Raw genomic sequence first — 13,692 nt, forward strand, 5'->3', positions numbered from 1 at the left:
TATGTAGTACAAGGTATAAACAATCCATTGCCCAATCATTGAAGAGAATGTTATTCATAAATATAGTATTACGTTAGACTATAGTGTGAGTCTTAGGATGTTCTAAGTCATCTGGTTTAAAATTTTATAAAACGAGGAGGGCGCAACAGCTGAAGAATATCATGTTTCCTATTTTGGCGCTATAGGGCGACCGGGCGAACGCAACTCAACACAAGTATTATATGTAGCATCCCAACTAAGTCATATTCAAGCATTCATTCTCATCCCTCTATACACATAAATCTACAAATTGAACAGAGTCAGCATCCGAAGAGAGCATGGCATCGTCGCAAGATACTACAAATCCGGAAACTTCAAATTCACTAGATCAACAGGTCTCCCTTTTTGCTGACCGCTTATTCCTTCGTCTGAAATGGCAATTCTTTCAACCTCTTTCTAATATTCAAGTCCTTGACTTCGACGATGCCGAGGAACCACACTGGACACCCCTTTTCGGCAATGCGCCCGGACAGCAGCACGTCATCGCATCGGAACCCGTGACGGATCCGCATCGTGCCCGCCTCGCCGTTGTCCTAGATCCTGTCGAATCCTGGGAATACTGGCAAGATGCTGAACTTCAAAATGAGGTGAGTCTACTCTTTTGCTGATGATTCCTCCCATCGCTGACCTGAGGCGTCGCAACAGAAACCAGTGCCCCTGATCCTTGAAGGCAGGGATGGCGGGGTCATAACTCTTGGCCAATTCGTCACTGAAGTTCACACATATGTGGCAGGGCTGCGTGATCTTCTACAGGAGGCACTTGCAGCAGATCCAGATGGTAATGTCGAGTATTATTTCGCCGGTTGCATGGGACCTACAAGAAACAAGGCCGCGGCTCAGGAGGAGCCTAGACTCTCTGTGTTTCTAGTAGATAGTGAGATGGAAGACCTAGATGAATGGTGGGAAAACGTTATCGGCTGGGTTCGCAATGGGCAAACGCCAGGAACACAATAATCAGCATTACGTTCCCTCGAATTACAAAGCCTCATGGATGCATGCATCAATCTATGGATGTCGAATTTCTTAGTATCATGTTTTATGAGCACTATGGCGATCAAGACTGATCCGAACAGCCGCTATTCGCAGCTCCTGGGTCTAAGTGGACGGGCCAGAAATATAATATACTCCGGCTCTTAACTCCTGTTATAATGTCCATATATATTAGTAAATCGACAGGATTAACGCAAAGTGGGGATCCCCATGAACATTCCGAAGACGTATAATCAAGTATTCTCTTCACATCGGAAACATCCTAAGATGGACGGGCAAAGAATTGCCCAAACCTCTAAAATCTAGTTTCGCCTTCGAGCCTAGACTGTTTAAAGTAAGTCAGCGTAGTAGGGATCGACTTATCTTCTTCTCTTCAAGACCTGCATCCAAACTACGTAAGAGAAAGGTATAGAGATAAGGATCGGTTAATCCCGTATAGTCCCCAATATATCGACTGACGTGCCAATCTGCGGGGCTTCTAATACAAATTGCTTTCTTTATAGTCCGTATCCCTTCGCTCGTGAATAACTTGGTGTAACAAACACTAACTCGCACCTGTACACAATGTCGACGACAACAATCACGCAAACGAGAAAGACCCGTGATACGGAGCCGTTGGGGAAATTGCGTTATGTTGCGACTGAGCATGTCCCTCAGGCAAGCCCTCATCACTTTCACCTCCCCGCTCTGACCGAGTTTGGTGATGAACGTTTCCTCCCGCTTCATAGCTTGCGGCCCATTCCTACGGTCTCAGACCTGCCTGGTCGCATTGACCACGCTCAGTTAGATACTCATGGATTTACTGCGATTCGGCACACCACTCCTCTACATGCGTTACCCCAAGGCGCTCAATCGTTCAAGAACCCTCAGCTTCTCAAGGAATTTCTCATTCCTGACATAGCTGAGATGATGAAGCAGCTAACGGGTTGCAAAACCGTCTCCACCGAAGCGTTCTTACTAAGGACATCCGTCTGGACTGAGACTGATTCTCTTGTAACTCACGGGGAAAATGCAACGGAGGCATCCGAGTTGGAGACCAGTTTCCCGCAATTCATCGGGTTCAACCCAACGTACGGTGGCGCGAGCCCAGCATCCAAGATACATTTGGACTACTCACCAAATGGCGCACGAACTCACATTCGGAAGTTCCATCCGGATACTGCCAAAGCTGCAGCTGATATCATACACCATGAAGACGAGCTGTTGGCGGCCGGGAAGAGTCTGAAAGAGTCTTACAAAGACAGTGGCGGACCGCGATGGGCACTGTACTCTATCTGGAGGCCCCTGAAAACTGTCAAGAGAGACCCGCTAGCAGTAATTGACTACAGAACGATTAACGAAGAGGACTATATACCTGTGGACATAAAGACCCCATGTCTGGGCCTTGGGACGAATGAATCGCATCTTGCCGAAGGTCTCGTAGCGAGATACTCCGAAAGCCACAAGTGGTGCTGGATAGACAGACAGACCCCTGAAGAAGTCTTAATCCTAAAGTTCTTTGATAGTGATGCTGAAAAGGATGGATGCACTGCGTCTGGGGGGACATTTCACTCGAGCGTGGAATTGCCTAGGACAGAGAACGAGGAAGCTCGAGAGTCACTAGAAATTAGGTGTCTCTGTATTTGGTAATTGAAGTAGGACAGGATAAGGATGGAGGCGTACGCCACTATCTTATTTCCCCAACACTATGTCCTATTGGATGATCTTATCTCCGAGGGTGCCTCGGTCTGCAAAGAGATCCAACATGATCTGTTTTAAGTGCAGTTTAAATACATGCGGCATTACGGATTTGCTGTCTCAACCTGAGAATCTTCATCGTCTGCCTTCGTTATTATGTTGAACTTTCTGACTACCCTCACCGTAGCATAGTAACTAAACGGTAGTGCAAAGAACCAAAGCCCAAGATTTATGCTAGCAGTAGCAATGAGCGCAGTCGGGACAGCCTGAACTCCGAATCCTATACAAACACCCGCTGTCTCGATACCCCGAAGCAAGGAGCTGTATCTGATTTGGTCGCCAGGCGAGTCCGATAGGTTGCTAATGCACCAATATATGTAGTTTTCAATCATCCCGACGCTGATTCGTTCGACCATATAAACTCCGAAGCCACGACCGAACGTGGCTTGATTGCCCCAATCTAAGACGGGAAGTGTATGTCGGTATTCGTTTTGAATGAACACAGCCCAGATCCATGTCGCACTGTTGAGTAGTGCGATTATGACAAACGTGGTAACCGCGCGGTTCTGTCTCTTCTTAGTCCACTGGATATCGACCAATATGCCACTTAACCAAGTCGCTATCGTGCCGACGATGGCGGCCATGAAGCTACCGAGAGCTCTGGATCGCACTGTGAAATATGTAGCCAGATAAGTACCCGGATACGCTTGAGTCCAGCCGAAGTACCAGAAAAGGGGCGTCAAAAGCAAAATCGATTTGCTCCTCGCCAACCTCCACATTTCGCGAAGCTCGGTGCGCCAGTGGATCCCCCTTGGCGCTTCGATACGAGTTCCATCATCACGCTGCACCTTCTCTGGGTTCGAAAGAAGTAAAGCAAACACGCAGCCAAGGCATTGAATAGCGATAAAACCCAGATATGTCTGGTATCCAACTTGACCACGATGATTAACGTTGATATTGAGAGCCAGCGAGATAGCACCACCAATAATATTTCCGAAATTGCGGAAAGTAAACCAAGTCGCAATGTAACGCCCCCTCTTATGCTGCTCAGGATATCCAGTCGCAATCGCACCCTCAACACCCCAAAAGAACCCAGCACTAATACCGCAAGCAACCGCACCGACGTACACGAACCATGTACTTCCAAATCGATTATTGACGTAGAGACCAGCCGCATATAGAGGATAACCAAGCGTTCCTAGTGACAGCGTCCACCGAAATCCAATTGCATTTGTCAACCACGGAGAAATAAAACAAGTAATTGTCATGAATGCATATAGCAATGCGTTGGCGGCGTTGACGAGATCCGGACTTTGCGATCCACCAACTCCGAGACCATTCATAGCGCTCCATATTCCGGGTGCTGAAAAGGCGCATATTCCGACAACTAGAATTTGAAAAAGTGTACTCCGATAGAAAGAAACATTGTCCGGTCGCTGGGGAATATTGTCTGCGTTTGCGACTGTAATGGAACTGGGCGTTGCTACGTCAAGGCCATCTTTCGTGACGACCGGCTCCCCCGACATTGCGGTTAGTATTGATCAATGATATGTTTTAGATTTAACCCATGAACATGAAAGTGTCTATTTTAAAGCTAAGTGTTACTTATAAGTCGTCAGGCACTCATTCTATATTCATATTGCTAGATATACGCCGCACATCTTATATGACAGGACGCGTCGTCGGTCGATAACTATTGAATAATAATTCTCTAGTCGCACAGGGTATAAGTATACGTAAGATCCTAAGCCTCTGACGTGCTCTCCGATAGGCATGGCATATAGCGTGAGGAGCCTCCAATCAGAGATCATCTTCGCCGTATCAAACACCTAAAAGAGGTTGCGAGGAAACGCGGGGTTACTTATCAGTTAAATGTGGGAGGGTTCACGGCCCCAAAGGAATGACGTGATTTTAGCCCGGAAGTCGACGGGGTTCGTGCCAGGGTAGTATGGCACGATAGCCTCGGATGCTATCGGCGACGATGTCTATATGTTTATGTGATCGTTGGTATCATGAACCACCGTGGCTCAACCCTGATATCCACTTGTAATTTTATGAATTAATTTTGTTGGTATAGTCCTCAAACTGCGAAGTAAGCATCTGTCGTCATGGCTGCTACATTGAAGCAAGAAACAATACAACCGTTCGAGGCTGGAAGGTTAGCATTACCATCGCTAACCTTCGAGCAATTCGATCTCCCATCAACTAATCAGCGCTTACTTGGGGCCCCTCACCCAGAGGGAACTACTATTCCTCTTGCGCTACGCCCATCAAGTCCTGGCGATGCTGAGCCTAACCTTGACACCGTCATTGAAACAGTCAAGCAGCTTCAAGCACAGGGAGGCATTCTCACTAAGAAGTTGGCCGTCCATGGAACACTCCTGTTCCGAGGCCTGCCAATTCACGATGCGAATGATTTCAGTAGATTTGCTCACGCCTTTGGGTACAAACCACGGTACGTAAAACCATGTCCCTATAACCAGTAATGAATACTAATTTCTTCCTAGTATGTCTTACCAAGTCTCGCTGCTCTTGCCCCTAAGAAGATGAAATATTAGCATAGTCAAACTTGCGTTGGGCGCGCATGATATTAACCTAGCCCAGATGAAATCATCGGCATAGTCGTAAACCGGCCACTTCTCGCGCCTAACGTAGCTCCCGCCAACGAATCACCAAAAGAAGTATTGATATACAACCACAACGAATCCCCACAAGTCCCACACGCCCCCGAGTACATATTCTTCTACGGGCACCGAGTCCCAGAAAAGGGCGGGGAATCACCAATGTCCTCATCCCTCGAACTATTCCACCGCGCGCAACAAGAAATCCCGGAATTCATCAACGAACTCGCGGAAAAGGGTATCCTTAGTAGAGTCACTTACAAAGTAGACAAACAGTACGCCGGAGGGTCAACCTTGAAACAAGCCTTCGGAAAGGAAATCCAAGAAGGCGATGATGAAGCGACGAAGCGCGCTAAGATTGAGGCGCAGATCGCGAGGTATGGAAGGGGCAAGTACACAACTTGGGAATGGGCCGACGATGGTATTGTGTTAACGCACAAACTACCGGCGATCCGGACGCAACCGGGGACCGATCTACCGACGCTGTTTACCGGATTAGCGGCGTATTATAAAAACATCCAGGTCAACGGTAAGGGCAGAAATGTCACGCAGCAGCTCTTCGGCGACGGCACGCCCATCCCCGAGAAGTACCTCGCGGCGCTGGCGAGGATCACGGATGAGATTCGTGTCCTGCATAAGTGGCAGCGTGGTGATGTGCTGGTTTATGATAATATTATCGCGCAGCACGGGCGGCAGCCGTGGGAGGGTGAGCAGTCCGATCGGGTTATCCAGGCGAGTTTGTTTGATGGTGAGAAAGTCCCTGGTGCGTATATCGATGAGGATTGGGCACAGGTTGTTCAAGCGCTTGAAGGCTAGTCAATTTTTGCAGCCGATATGATCCAGGTGCATTTTGATCCATTATGAAGAGTTACTACCGTAGAAATGTCTTGTATGCAATTGGCCAAGCTTTCATTCATAAGGGGAACGAACCTATAATACTAGGTCCGCCAAGACTACTCCCATTGAAGCCATCCCAAGGGAAAGTTTAGAGTAGCCTTTGACGATTCACCGCAGGTTTACGACTTCAATTAGAATACCGCTTCCTAATGTAATATTTAAATTGCTCGACCAAAGCCAGAATCCTATAACCATCCCTTAAATCCTACCTATGCACACCGATCTTACCAAACCCATCCCATTCCTCCCCATTCAGCTTGTTGATCCCGCCCGCCTAACCAACCACCCGCGCTGTACCCTTATGGGGTCATAGGCTACTAGCAACACGATAGAACAGGAATAAAAAAGCGACCAAGCCCAAGTCCAGTCCAAGTCTAAACCGACTTCATCTTCCCAAACTCATTTAAACCCCAGTAGCCAATGACTTACCTAATTACCTACCACACCCATCCCAATTCTATAGGACGTCGTCAAAAAGGTAATTAAAAGAGAAAGCCCAAGAAATGGTACCTACCTAATCCGGGTTACTAATCCCGCCAAGCTTCATGCCCTTTTTCGCGCTGTCCATGGAATGACCTAGGTATCGTATCGGAGTAGCCTATTCTACCCATGTCGTCCGTACAACTCATTACATTTACGTACCGAGTCCCAATACGAGCCCTTCACCTCTACTTTCTGGGGCTTAGGCTACTTGCGCCTCTCTAACGGTGAGATGAAGTACATTTACCCAACCACACTGAAAAAGGTGGTTGGTTCACGATAATTCGTTGGGAACACAACAGATGGTTCATTTCATAAGTCGTCATTGGCATTGAAGACCCTAATGTACATACAAGATAGCGTGAGTGCGAACAGACTTGAAGTCTTTTTCGCAAACTCGCACTGACGATTGAGTATGACTTCCGACCATTTCATGGTCCTTTGTTGGAAAGTCGATGCAATGTGAAGACTAGATACAAGAAAAAATCGAAAACGAATTGGGTTGCTTAAAATGGGCCAGGCTTGGTTGGTGAATGCATCGTATGAATGCAATACCATGTTCTGAGGAACAACAAATCTGACCGAAAAAACGCAATGGCTCAAAGCCCGGAATCGAAGTGAATAATGCCGAAAACGTAGGAAACGACCCTTTTCCTATCCCCATCACGCCGGTTTCACACCTATCATCGATCATCATACTGCGATTGTTGGATTTGCACGTAGAAGTTGCCTAATAAGCATTGACGGTATGCTAGGAATTGAACTCAAATCCAACATAAAAAGGTGTTGATAATGGTTGTGTGTACGTATAATACACTGTAAGAATCGAAGTGTTTGTTCCATAGCCGGCTGCGATTTCACTAGCGAGGCGCCAATAAAATCATAACAGCGTCGACCCATAGTTGACTTACGCAGTGATAATAGCCTTGCCTAGAGGTGGGAGCACATTCGCTCCGTAAGCACCACCAATGTTACCTATTTGATATTAGCATGCAAATCTCACCGATAGAGTATAAATCATACCTGCTGGTCCGTAGTTGCACACGGTGTACCAGGTCTCGAAACCACTGTACATGGTTCCCTTAGGGCAGAACTGGGTTGCGCAGCCGACCTGGTCAGAACCCTTCCAAAGTAGCTGGGAAAGGTGACCCCAAGACTCAAATTGGTCCATGGGTGGGGTTGCCAGGCCGTAGAAGGAGCTCTTGTAGTTGTTGAATTCACCATCGTACCACGCATTGGTAATGGCCATCTTGAGAGCACCGGCGTCCCCAATCTTGTCAGCACCCGAGCTCAAACCGAAGTTAGCTAAGTTCTGGCCGTAGTGCTTGTCACCCTGGGCCCTAAACGACTGTTAGTAATTGAATACCCGCAAATTCTTGGATAACGTACATATCGTGCTTGAATACACAAGTAGCGGCGGTGTTGGCAGCCCAGCTAGCGAGGGTGCTGTTCCACGCGACATCAGGGGCAGAGTGGTTCGAGCGGTGAAGGTTGTGGTGTTCGACGGCAACAGCAGGGTAGCCACTTCCAGTGGGAGGGGAAGCAGACGATGCTGATGTAGGTGCCTGCTGGGTGGGTTCCTCAGTAGTGGGCTTTGGCGCCTCTGCTGTTTGGGTAACGACCACGTAGGAAGGTTGCGGTACGGATGTGGTTGGTGCTGGCGGCGGGGGAGCAGGCGCAGAAGGAGTCTCTGTAACGACGACAACTGGGATAGAAGTCTCAGTGGGTCGCTGCTTTTGGCCGAGGAAGACGGTTGGCTTGGGTGTCTCGGTCTCGGTGCCAGTAACGGTAACAGTGTAATACTCCATAACCCAAGAGGTTTCCATCTTGCGCTTCTCCAAGGGGCTACCCATAGTGAGCGCCGCAGCGCCAACAGTTACTAGAATCGAGGACCTCATTTTGCTCGATTTCGTTAAAAGCGGAAAACAAAAAATCTGTGGGACGTAAGTATTATGCTTATTGGCATCCAAGATCAAGTGAATGTATAAATGGAAAGTGAAATGAGTGTCTGTTGCATCATCTAATGGTGCTCTTCAAGGAGTGACGAAGATTTATGACACAGAAAAGAGGAAGGACAATGCATAGCCTGAGGACATTTGGCCATGGTTTTAATGAGATATCGTGTTTGTTGTAGACATGCCAATAACATGGTCTACACGGCCTTGAATCTGGCAGAGCTGCTTTATTCAAGATTTGGGCTTTGTAAATAATGTAATATGAAGGGCTATTTTTGCTCTCGAGTAACAAACAAAGCTGGGATAAACTAGGCATAGGCCAATGACAGAATATCTGGGATTCACTCCAAGAACTCAAAGACAATGAATTTATAAGTAACACACCTTTGGGTTTTGTACTCCAGAAGTCTAAGACTCGAGGTCTATAATAAACAAGATCGGAGAACGAAGGATGGACTTTTTTTCAGATCCAGCTGGCAACGAAGGCAGGCAACTTAATAATACTTGAAAAAACCACGAAGGTATTTCAAGTTCAAGTCGAGCTGGTGTGGTTAGACAACAGTACGACTTTGTCGGACGAGTTCGTGAGTTCTAGAGTGTGAGTGCTTCCGTGAGCAGATCGATCAACAATGGATGGGCGACTGGCGTCCGAGTTTAAGGAATGACTATGAATATGAAGTGAATGTAGTAGTGAGTGAATCGACTAATCGATCATCAGCTGGGTCGTTCAGAACAACGGGGTAAAACTTGGTCAGGCCGTTGAGACGGGTCGTCGTGAGTATTTGAAGGAATGAAAGTACGCCTAGGCGTATAAGAAAGAGTGTAGTTGGTTGGTGAGAATTGGGGTCTCACGAACGCGTGGTTGAATTCGGAGTAAAGGCCAAACCTAGAGAGAAGGACAAGAAAAAAGAGTGGAAGTCGATGGTGGGAAATAAGGAGAGTGATGTATCAAAAAAACGGCCGGGTCTTGACCTAAGCCTGCAAGAGCCAGCAAGATGCCTGTAGAGAACAAATGGGAACAAGTGGGAAGGCAAGATGAAAGGGACCGCCGTTTGCTGGGTACCTGAATTCAATTTTGTGGGACAAGGGGGGGTACGTACTGAAATAAGCTAGGTACCCCGAGGAGCTGAGTGGCTAGGCCGCTGCCGCACCAGACAAGGTAGGATGCAAGTCGTCGATCCTAGCGTCATTTCACCTAGCAGCTTCCGTTAATGACTCGTGCTTAAAAAGGGGGTACGGTATTTAGGTACTTTCACTAGGTACGAATGTATCCGCCTTTATGCAAATCGTTGGATTGCCGTGAAAAAATTGCAGTTCATCCGAGTATATTATCTCTGGATTGGATTTATTACGATACATACCTAATGGTACCGGAAACCTGGAACTGCTTTTTTTGACGGGTAAGAAGTTGTAACCTTAAATGCTCAAACCCTGCTTAGGTAGGTACTTATGTGCATGCCACTGCGATGGTGACGGCTTACGTGTAGTATATTAGGTATGTAGCATGAAAGTAATTATACTAATAGCCCTTGGCATTATTATCTCTATTCTTTTCTGTGCTGCTAGCCTAGGCCTCAATACAAACACAACAAATTTATGAAATTCAATCCAATTCACATTTAATTACGTGTATGTTGGTATTTACAGACCTGTATGTCAGCCTTGGAAAAAAAGAGAAGGAATGATATGCGGACACGTAGGTACAAAAAAACGCAGATCCAAGTCTCCAGCCATCAACTACGATTTTCCCGGTGACAGATGGATGCAGGTACATTACAACCACAGGACTATCTAAGTACCGAAGTAACACAACCCAGCAAGAAAACGAGAAGAGAGAACCCTAAAGCGCTGCCAAGACTGTGACTTCGTAACCTGTGAGTTGGGTGTTGATCGGCAAGCCGATGCTCATCTTGTTCTGCCAGTCTGCTTGTTTAACTGTGCCGCCTATCAAAACTGCAATAGAAGGTGCCCGGGTGATATACCCAACGCTACTCTCTATTAAGCAGGTACATTCAGGGTTTAATGTGGGGTTCCCGGGCTAATTTATTGTACATTGTACTTGTACCAACACGTCATTTACTTTTACCTTCCTCACGTAAGCTAACATATTCGAAGATCTCTCTTCCTCTTCCCACCACTTTTATTTTTTCTTCGCCGCAATGTTATACGACAATTCCCATTGCTTCAATTATTGCCATTTCGTATTCAAGGTATTGGTACTTAAGGTTAATCCTTCCTTAGCACCCTGATGCCTGCTCTTCTACCAAAGTTAACCTTTCCTCCCCATGTTGTAAGATCAGACGAAGCCCCTAGTCTGTTTCCAACCCCTGTAGTAAATCTGGTACCTTGCAGATTTTCATTGAGTTCCCGCTGTTCACAGCGCGAGAACGGAACTCACAAGCGCGGGGCTAGTAAAGAAAAAAACGCACCCTAAAGCGGCAACCGGGAACGCCTATGATTCGTTCAAAAGAAAGTTTCTTTTGGACTCTCGCGCTACCTACCTACATACGTATTGGATGTATCATTCACCCCTCTTCCTTATTGCATTTACACCCGCAAAGTACTACCTAGCCCCTTAACGAATCCTGGGGTCAGCCCGATCTCGTTTGTTTGGCCAGTGCCCCCCAGGCCTTTCTTTTTTCATGAAACCTTGGAAGCGCCTAGAATCCTTAGAATGATCAACCCAAAGTGAGAACAACATCAGACGAACTGAACTCGCCTTGCCTATGCCCTGTAGCTCAGCTTGCTTTGTTTGTTAGGTCGCAACAAACCGAACCATACACGTGGTGGATGCATTTCATTTATCCAATTCACCTAATTTACCTCTTTTGAGATTGATGATTTATAATTGAAAATCTTCAATCCTCTTTACCGAATACCTACTACGGCACTATATGCAAATCAACACCCACAACGTTTGTTTTCTAGAAGGTCTCGTTCGAGGTGCATTAATACCACTAGTGATCTCGAAATTATTAACCGCCTCAACTTGAGAAGTCCAAAAAGTGGATTAGCCCGACTCAACTAAGCAAACGAAGACGTATGCTACTGGATCACAGTCGACGATCTATCTGTTTGAAGGTTTGAAACACAAATGGGGGAAAATTGACCGAGCCGTTGACCGGAGCAGATGTAGCTGGTAGAAGGATTATTCTTGTTCTGACGATTCAACCACAGGCCACAACAAAATAAAGATGAAACGTCCGGGCCGCAGCCACATTGGGTGACCTTCCAAGTTGCTTATGGTACTTATGTAACTCTGTACGACACGGTGGCTCCCGTCAGATTCTTCAAATCAGTCTTCCCAAAGGGCTGGTACGGTACCTGCGGGATGTTACCAATATCGAGTATCGGCAGCAAAAAATTTCACCCCTTACATGCCCGTATCAACGGTGTAGCAATCAAACACGTGAACACGATGAAAACAATTTGGAAATCGACCGTATCAGAAGTGATCTCCGAACCTTTGATACTGGACACACATTTATATCCCTTTGTTTTACACATCTCTATGATTGTGTTAAATTGAGCGTAAGGTGAAACTGACACTATGTCCAACCTTCAAAGGGCCATCGAGTTCTGACAGGGACCGCTTCTTTGTCTCTCGAATTTTGATCCTGCGACGATTTCAACAACGCGCGGCGTCACGAACATAGTCTATTCACGAAGTAGGCTAATGTTAGCCTATGGGGATACTTTGTTAGATCTCGACCGTGGCTTACGTACCTTGCGTGGAACCACAAGTATAATGGTCGATCGCGATCATCATGGCCGGCTGATTTAGTCGCCAACCCGAAAAAGAAAAGAAAAAATCGCGCATAAATTCAACAATATGTTTCCTATATCGCTGTATTGGATCATCGTGAATCTCAATTAGAGCCTCATCTAATAACCTTGGAATTTTATGATTTATTCCATACAACCCCGCGGGGGTGATTAATTACCATCCTTTCACAAACAACGCTCGGCCGCTTCCATCGGATATGTACCTAGCCGCCCTTAGGTACATATCCACGGCAGATGTTCACGCCACGCTTCAATACATCCGCTCTAACATAGCCTATACCTAGGCGGTGGAGGGGCGTTGGTTAAGACCGCCGTCTCCGTGGAGGCACCATCATCCCATCGCCCACCTGCTAATTTTTTCTAGTGACTATCCTTCGATCATAGAGTGGGTGTCCTTGTATCCCGCCGTCACAGTACTAGCGGAAGCTCTACGTTTTGAAGCCGCACAAAAGCTAGCGTTAGACCGGTTCTCTAGAGTCAGTATGACGTCCCGATGTCTAAGGGATGAACAGTGTTTCGATACCACAGCGGCTGTCACCCGTAAATCCCGACACGGAGGCCGAAGCTACGTCGGGTTTCATCGTGACACTTTGTCTTAGTGGATACATGCGCTTTTTGTTACTCCGTGAGGGGGGGGTTTCCACGGTGGACACTTCATCGTCAAGAATCAACCCTGCTTTGCGTGAGGCTCTTCTCTTACTCAACGCTAGGGACTGTGCCTTGCTTCTTTGAACCTGTCGGCCGCCGTGTCCCCAACACTTCTGAGCTTACAAAAAGTGTCTCTCCGCTCTATAGGTCCGGACTGAGACAAGATTAACTCCCGGACTTAAAATGCGAACGGTAGTTTATCTCTCATGTCCCTCGATGGCGTACTACGGGCTCCGTAGTTCGCCAGCCACATACTATACGCACCAATTATGAGTCTTGAATGTCTATTTCTATGACGTCTTTCCAGCCAGCCATAGCTCGCCCAACATATATTACACGGTCCCATTCCCTGCGTTTTTTCATGCTGCTAACCGCAAGCAATGCATGATTGCCTGGCGACATTAAGCATACTTGTTTTGGGCTTTGCTACGTGCTGTTGTGAATAGATTATAGCTGCCGGTAAGTCATGTCACCCCCCATCTAACACCTTAGCTACCGTGTGCGGGGTTGGAGGACAATCTCATCGACTTGTGTAACTTCTCTACACAACTCCTACGATCAAATATTACGCCCAGCTCAACAAACCGAGTGAAAATCAA

General features: G+C 46.9%; 5 protein-coding genes across 5 annotated transcripts; 3 read left to right on the forward strand and 2 right to left on the reverse strand.

Moving 5' to 3' along the window:
* Nucleotides 1–160: 160 nt before the first annotated feature.
* Nucleotides 161–1,293, forward strand: F4822DRAFT_114455 (uncharacterized protein). The gene is made up of 2 exons (XM_051452507.1): nt 161–626; nt 685–1,293. The coding sequence occupies exons 1-2, from the start codon at nt 318–320 to the stop codon at nt 991–993; spliced, it is 618 nt and encodes a 205-aa protein (XP_051317823.1). The 5' UTR covers nt 161–317; the 3' UTR covers nt 994–1,293.
* On the forward strand, nt 1,294–2,734 carry F4822DRAFT_114456 (GA4 desaturase). Its single transcript, XM_051452508.1, has one exon. The coding sequence runs from the start codon at nt 1,594–1,596 to the stop codon at nt 2,656–2,658; it is 1,065 nt and encodes a 354-aa protein (XP_051317824.1). The 5' UTR covers nt 1,294–1,593; the 3' UTR covers nt 2,659–2,734.
* On the reverse strand, nt 2,514–4,523 carry F4822DRAFT_114483 (MFS general substrate transporter). The gene has a single exon (XM_051452509.1). The coding sequence runs from the start codon at nt 4,230–4,232 to the stop codon at nt 2,811–2,813; it is 1,422 nt and encodes a 473-aa protein (XP_051317825.1). The 5' UTR covers nt 4,233–4,523; the 3' UTR covers nt 2,514–2,810.
* Nucleotides 4,524–4,596: 73 nt separating this feature from the next.
* Nucleotides 4,597–6,400, forward strand: F4822DRAFT_389512 (Clavaminate synthase-like protein). The gene is made up of 2 exons (XM_051456968.1): nt 4,597–5,160; nt 5,311–6,400. The coding sequence occupies exons 1-2, from the start codon at nt 4,815–4,817 to the stop codon at nt 6,141–6,143; spliced, it is 1,179 nt and encodes a 392-aa protein (XP_051317826.1). The 5' UTR covers nt 4,597–4,814; the 3' UTR covers nt 6,144–6,400.
* A 1,036-nt stretch (nt 6,401–7,436) lies between these two features.
* F4822DRAFT_114516 (PR-1-like protein) lies at nt 7,437–8,849 on the reverse strand. Its single transcript, XM_051452510.1, has 3 exons — nt 8,094–8,849; nt 7,728–8,044; nt 7,437–7,679 (listed from the first exon to the last, which is right to left on the reverse strand). The coding sequence occupies exons 1-3, from the start codon at nt 8,600–8,602 to the stop codon at nt 7,612–7,614; spliced, it is 894 nt and encodes a 297-aa protein (XP_051317827.1). The 5' UTR covers nt 8,603–8,849; the 3' UTR covers nt 7,437–7,611.
* Nucleotides 8,850–13,692: the final 4,843 nt, after the last annotated feature.

This window comes from Hypoxylon trugodes (assembly GCF_022578975.1).
Source record: "Hypoxylon trugodes strain CBS 135444 unplaced genomic scaffold F4822scaffold_2, whole genome shotgun sequence".
NCBI classification, from domain to species: Eukaryota; Fungi; Ascomycota; class Sordariomycetes; order Xylariales; family Hypoxylaceae; genus Hypoxylon; species Hypoxylon trugodes.

Coding starts and splice junctions, on each gene's coding strand:
- F4822DRAFT_114455 (XM_051452507.1), top strand. CDS start 318: ATGGCATCGTCGCAAGATACTACAAATCCGGAAACTTCAAATTCACTA. Junction 627..684: donor ATGCTGAACTTCAAAATGAG/GTGAGTCTACTC, acceptor GCGTCGCAACAG/AAACCAGTGCCCCTGATCCT.
- F4822DRAFT_114456 (XM_051452508.1), top strand. CDS start 1,594: ATGTCGACGACAACAATCACGCAAACGAGAAAGACCCGTGATACGGAG.
- F4822DRAFT_114483 (XM_051452509.1), bottom strand. CDS start 4,232: ATGTCGGGGGAGCCGGTCGTCACGAAAGATGGCCTTGACGTAGCAACG.
- F4822DRAFT_389512 (XM_051456968.1), top strand. CDS start 4,815: ATGGCTGCTACATTGAAGCAAGAAACAATACAACCGTTCGAGGCTGGA. Junction 5,161..5,310: donor CGCCTTTGGGTACAAACCAC/GGTACGTAAAAC, acceptor AACCTAGCCCAG/ATGAAATCATCGGCATAGTC.
- F4822DRAFT_114516 (XM_051452510.1), bottom strand. CDS start 8,602: ATGAGGTCCTCGATTCTAGTAACTGTTGGCGCTGCGGCGCTCACTATG. Junction 8,045..8,093: donor TGTGTATTCAAGCACGATAT/GTACGTTATCCA, acceptor ACAGTCGTTTAG/GGCCCAGGGTGACAAGCACT. Junction 7,680..7,727: donor GTGCAACTACGGACCAGCAG/GTATGATTTATA, acceptor AATATCAAATAG/GTAACATTGGTGGTGCTTAC.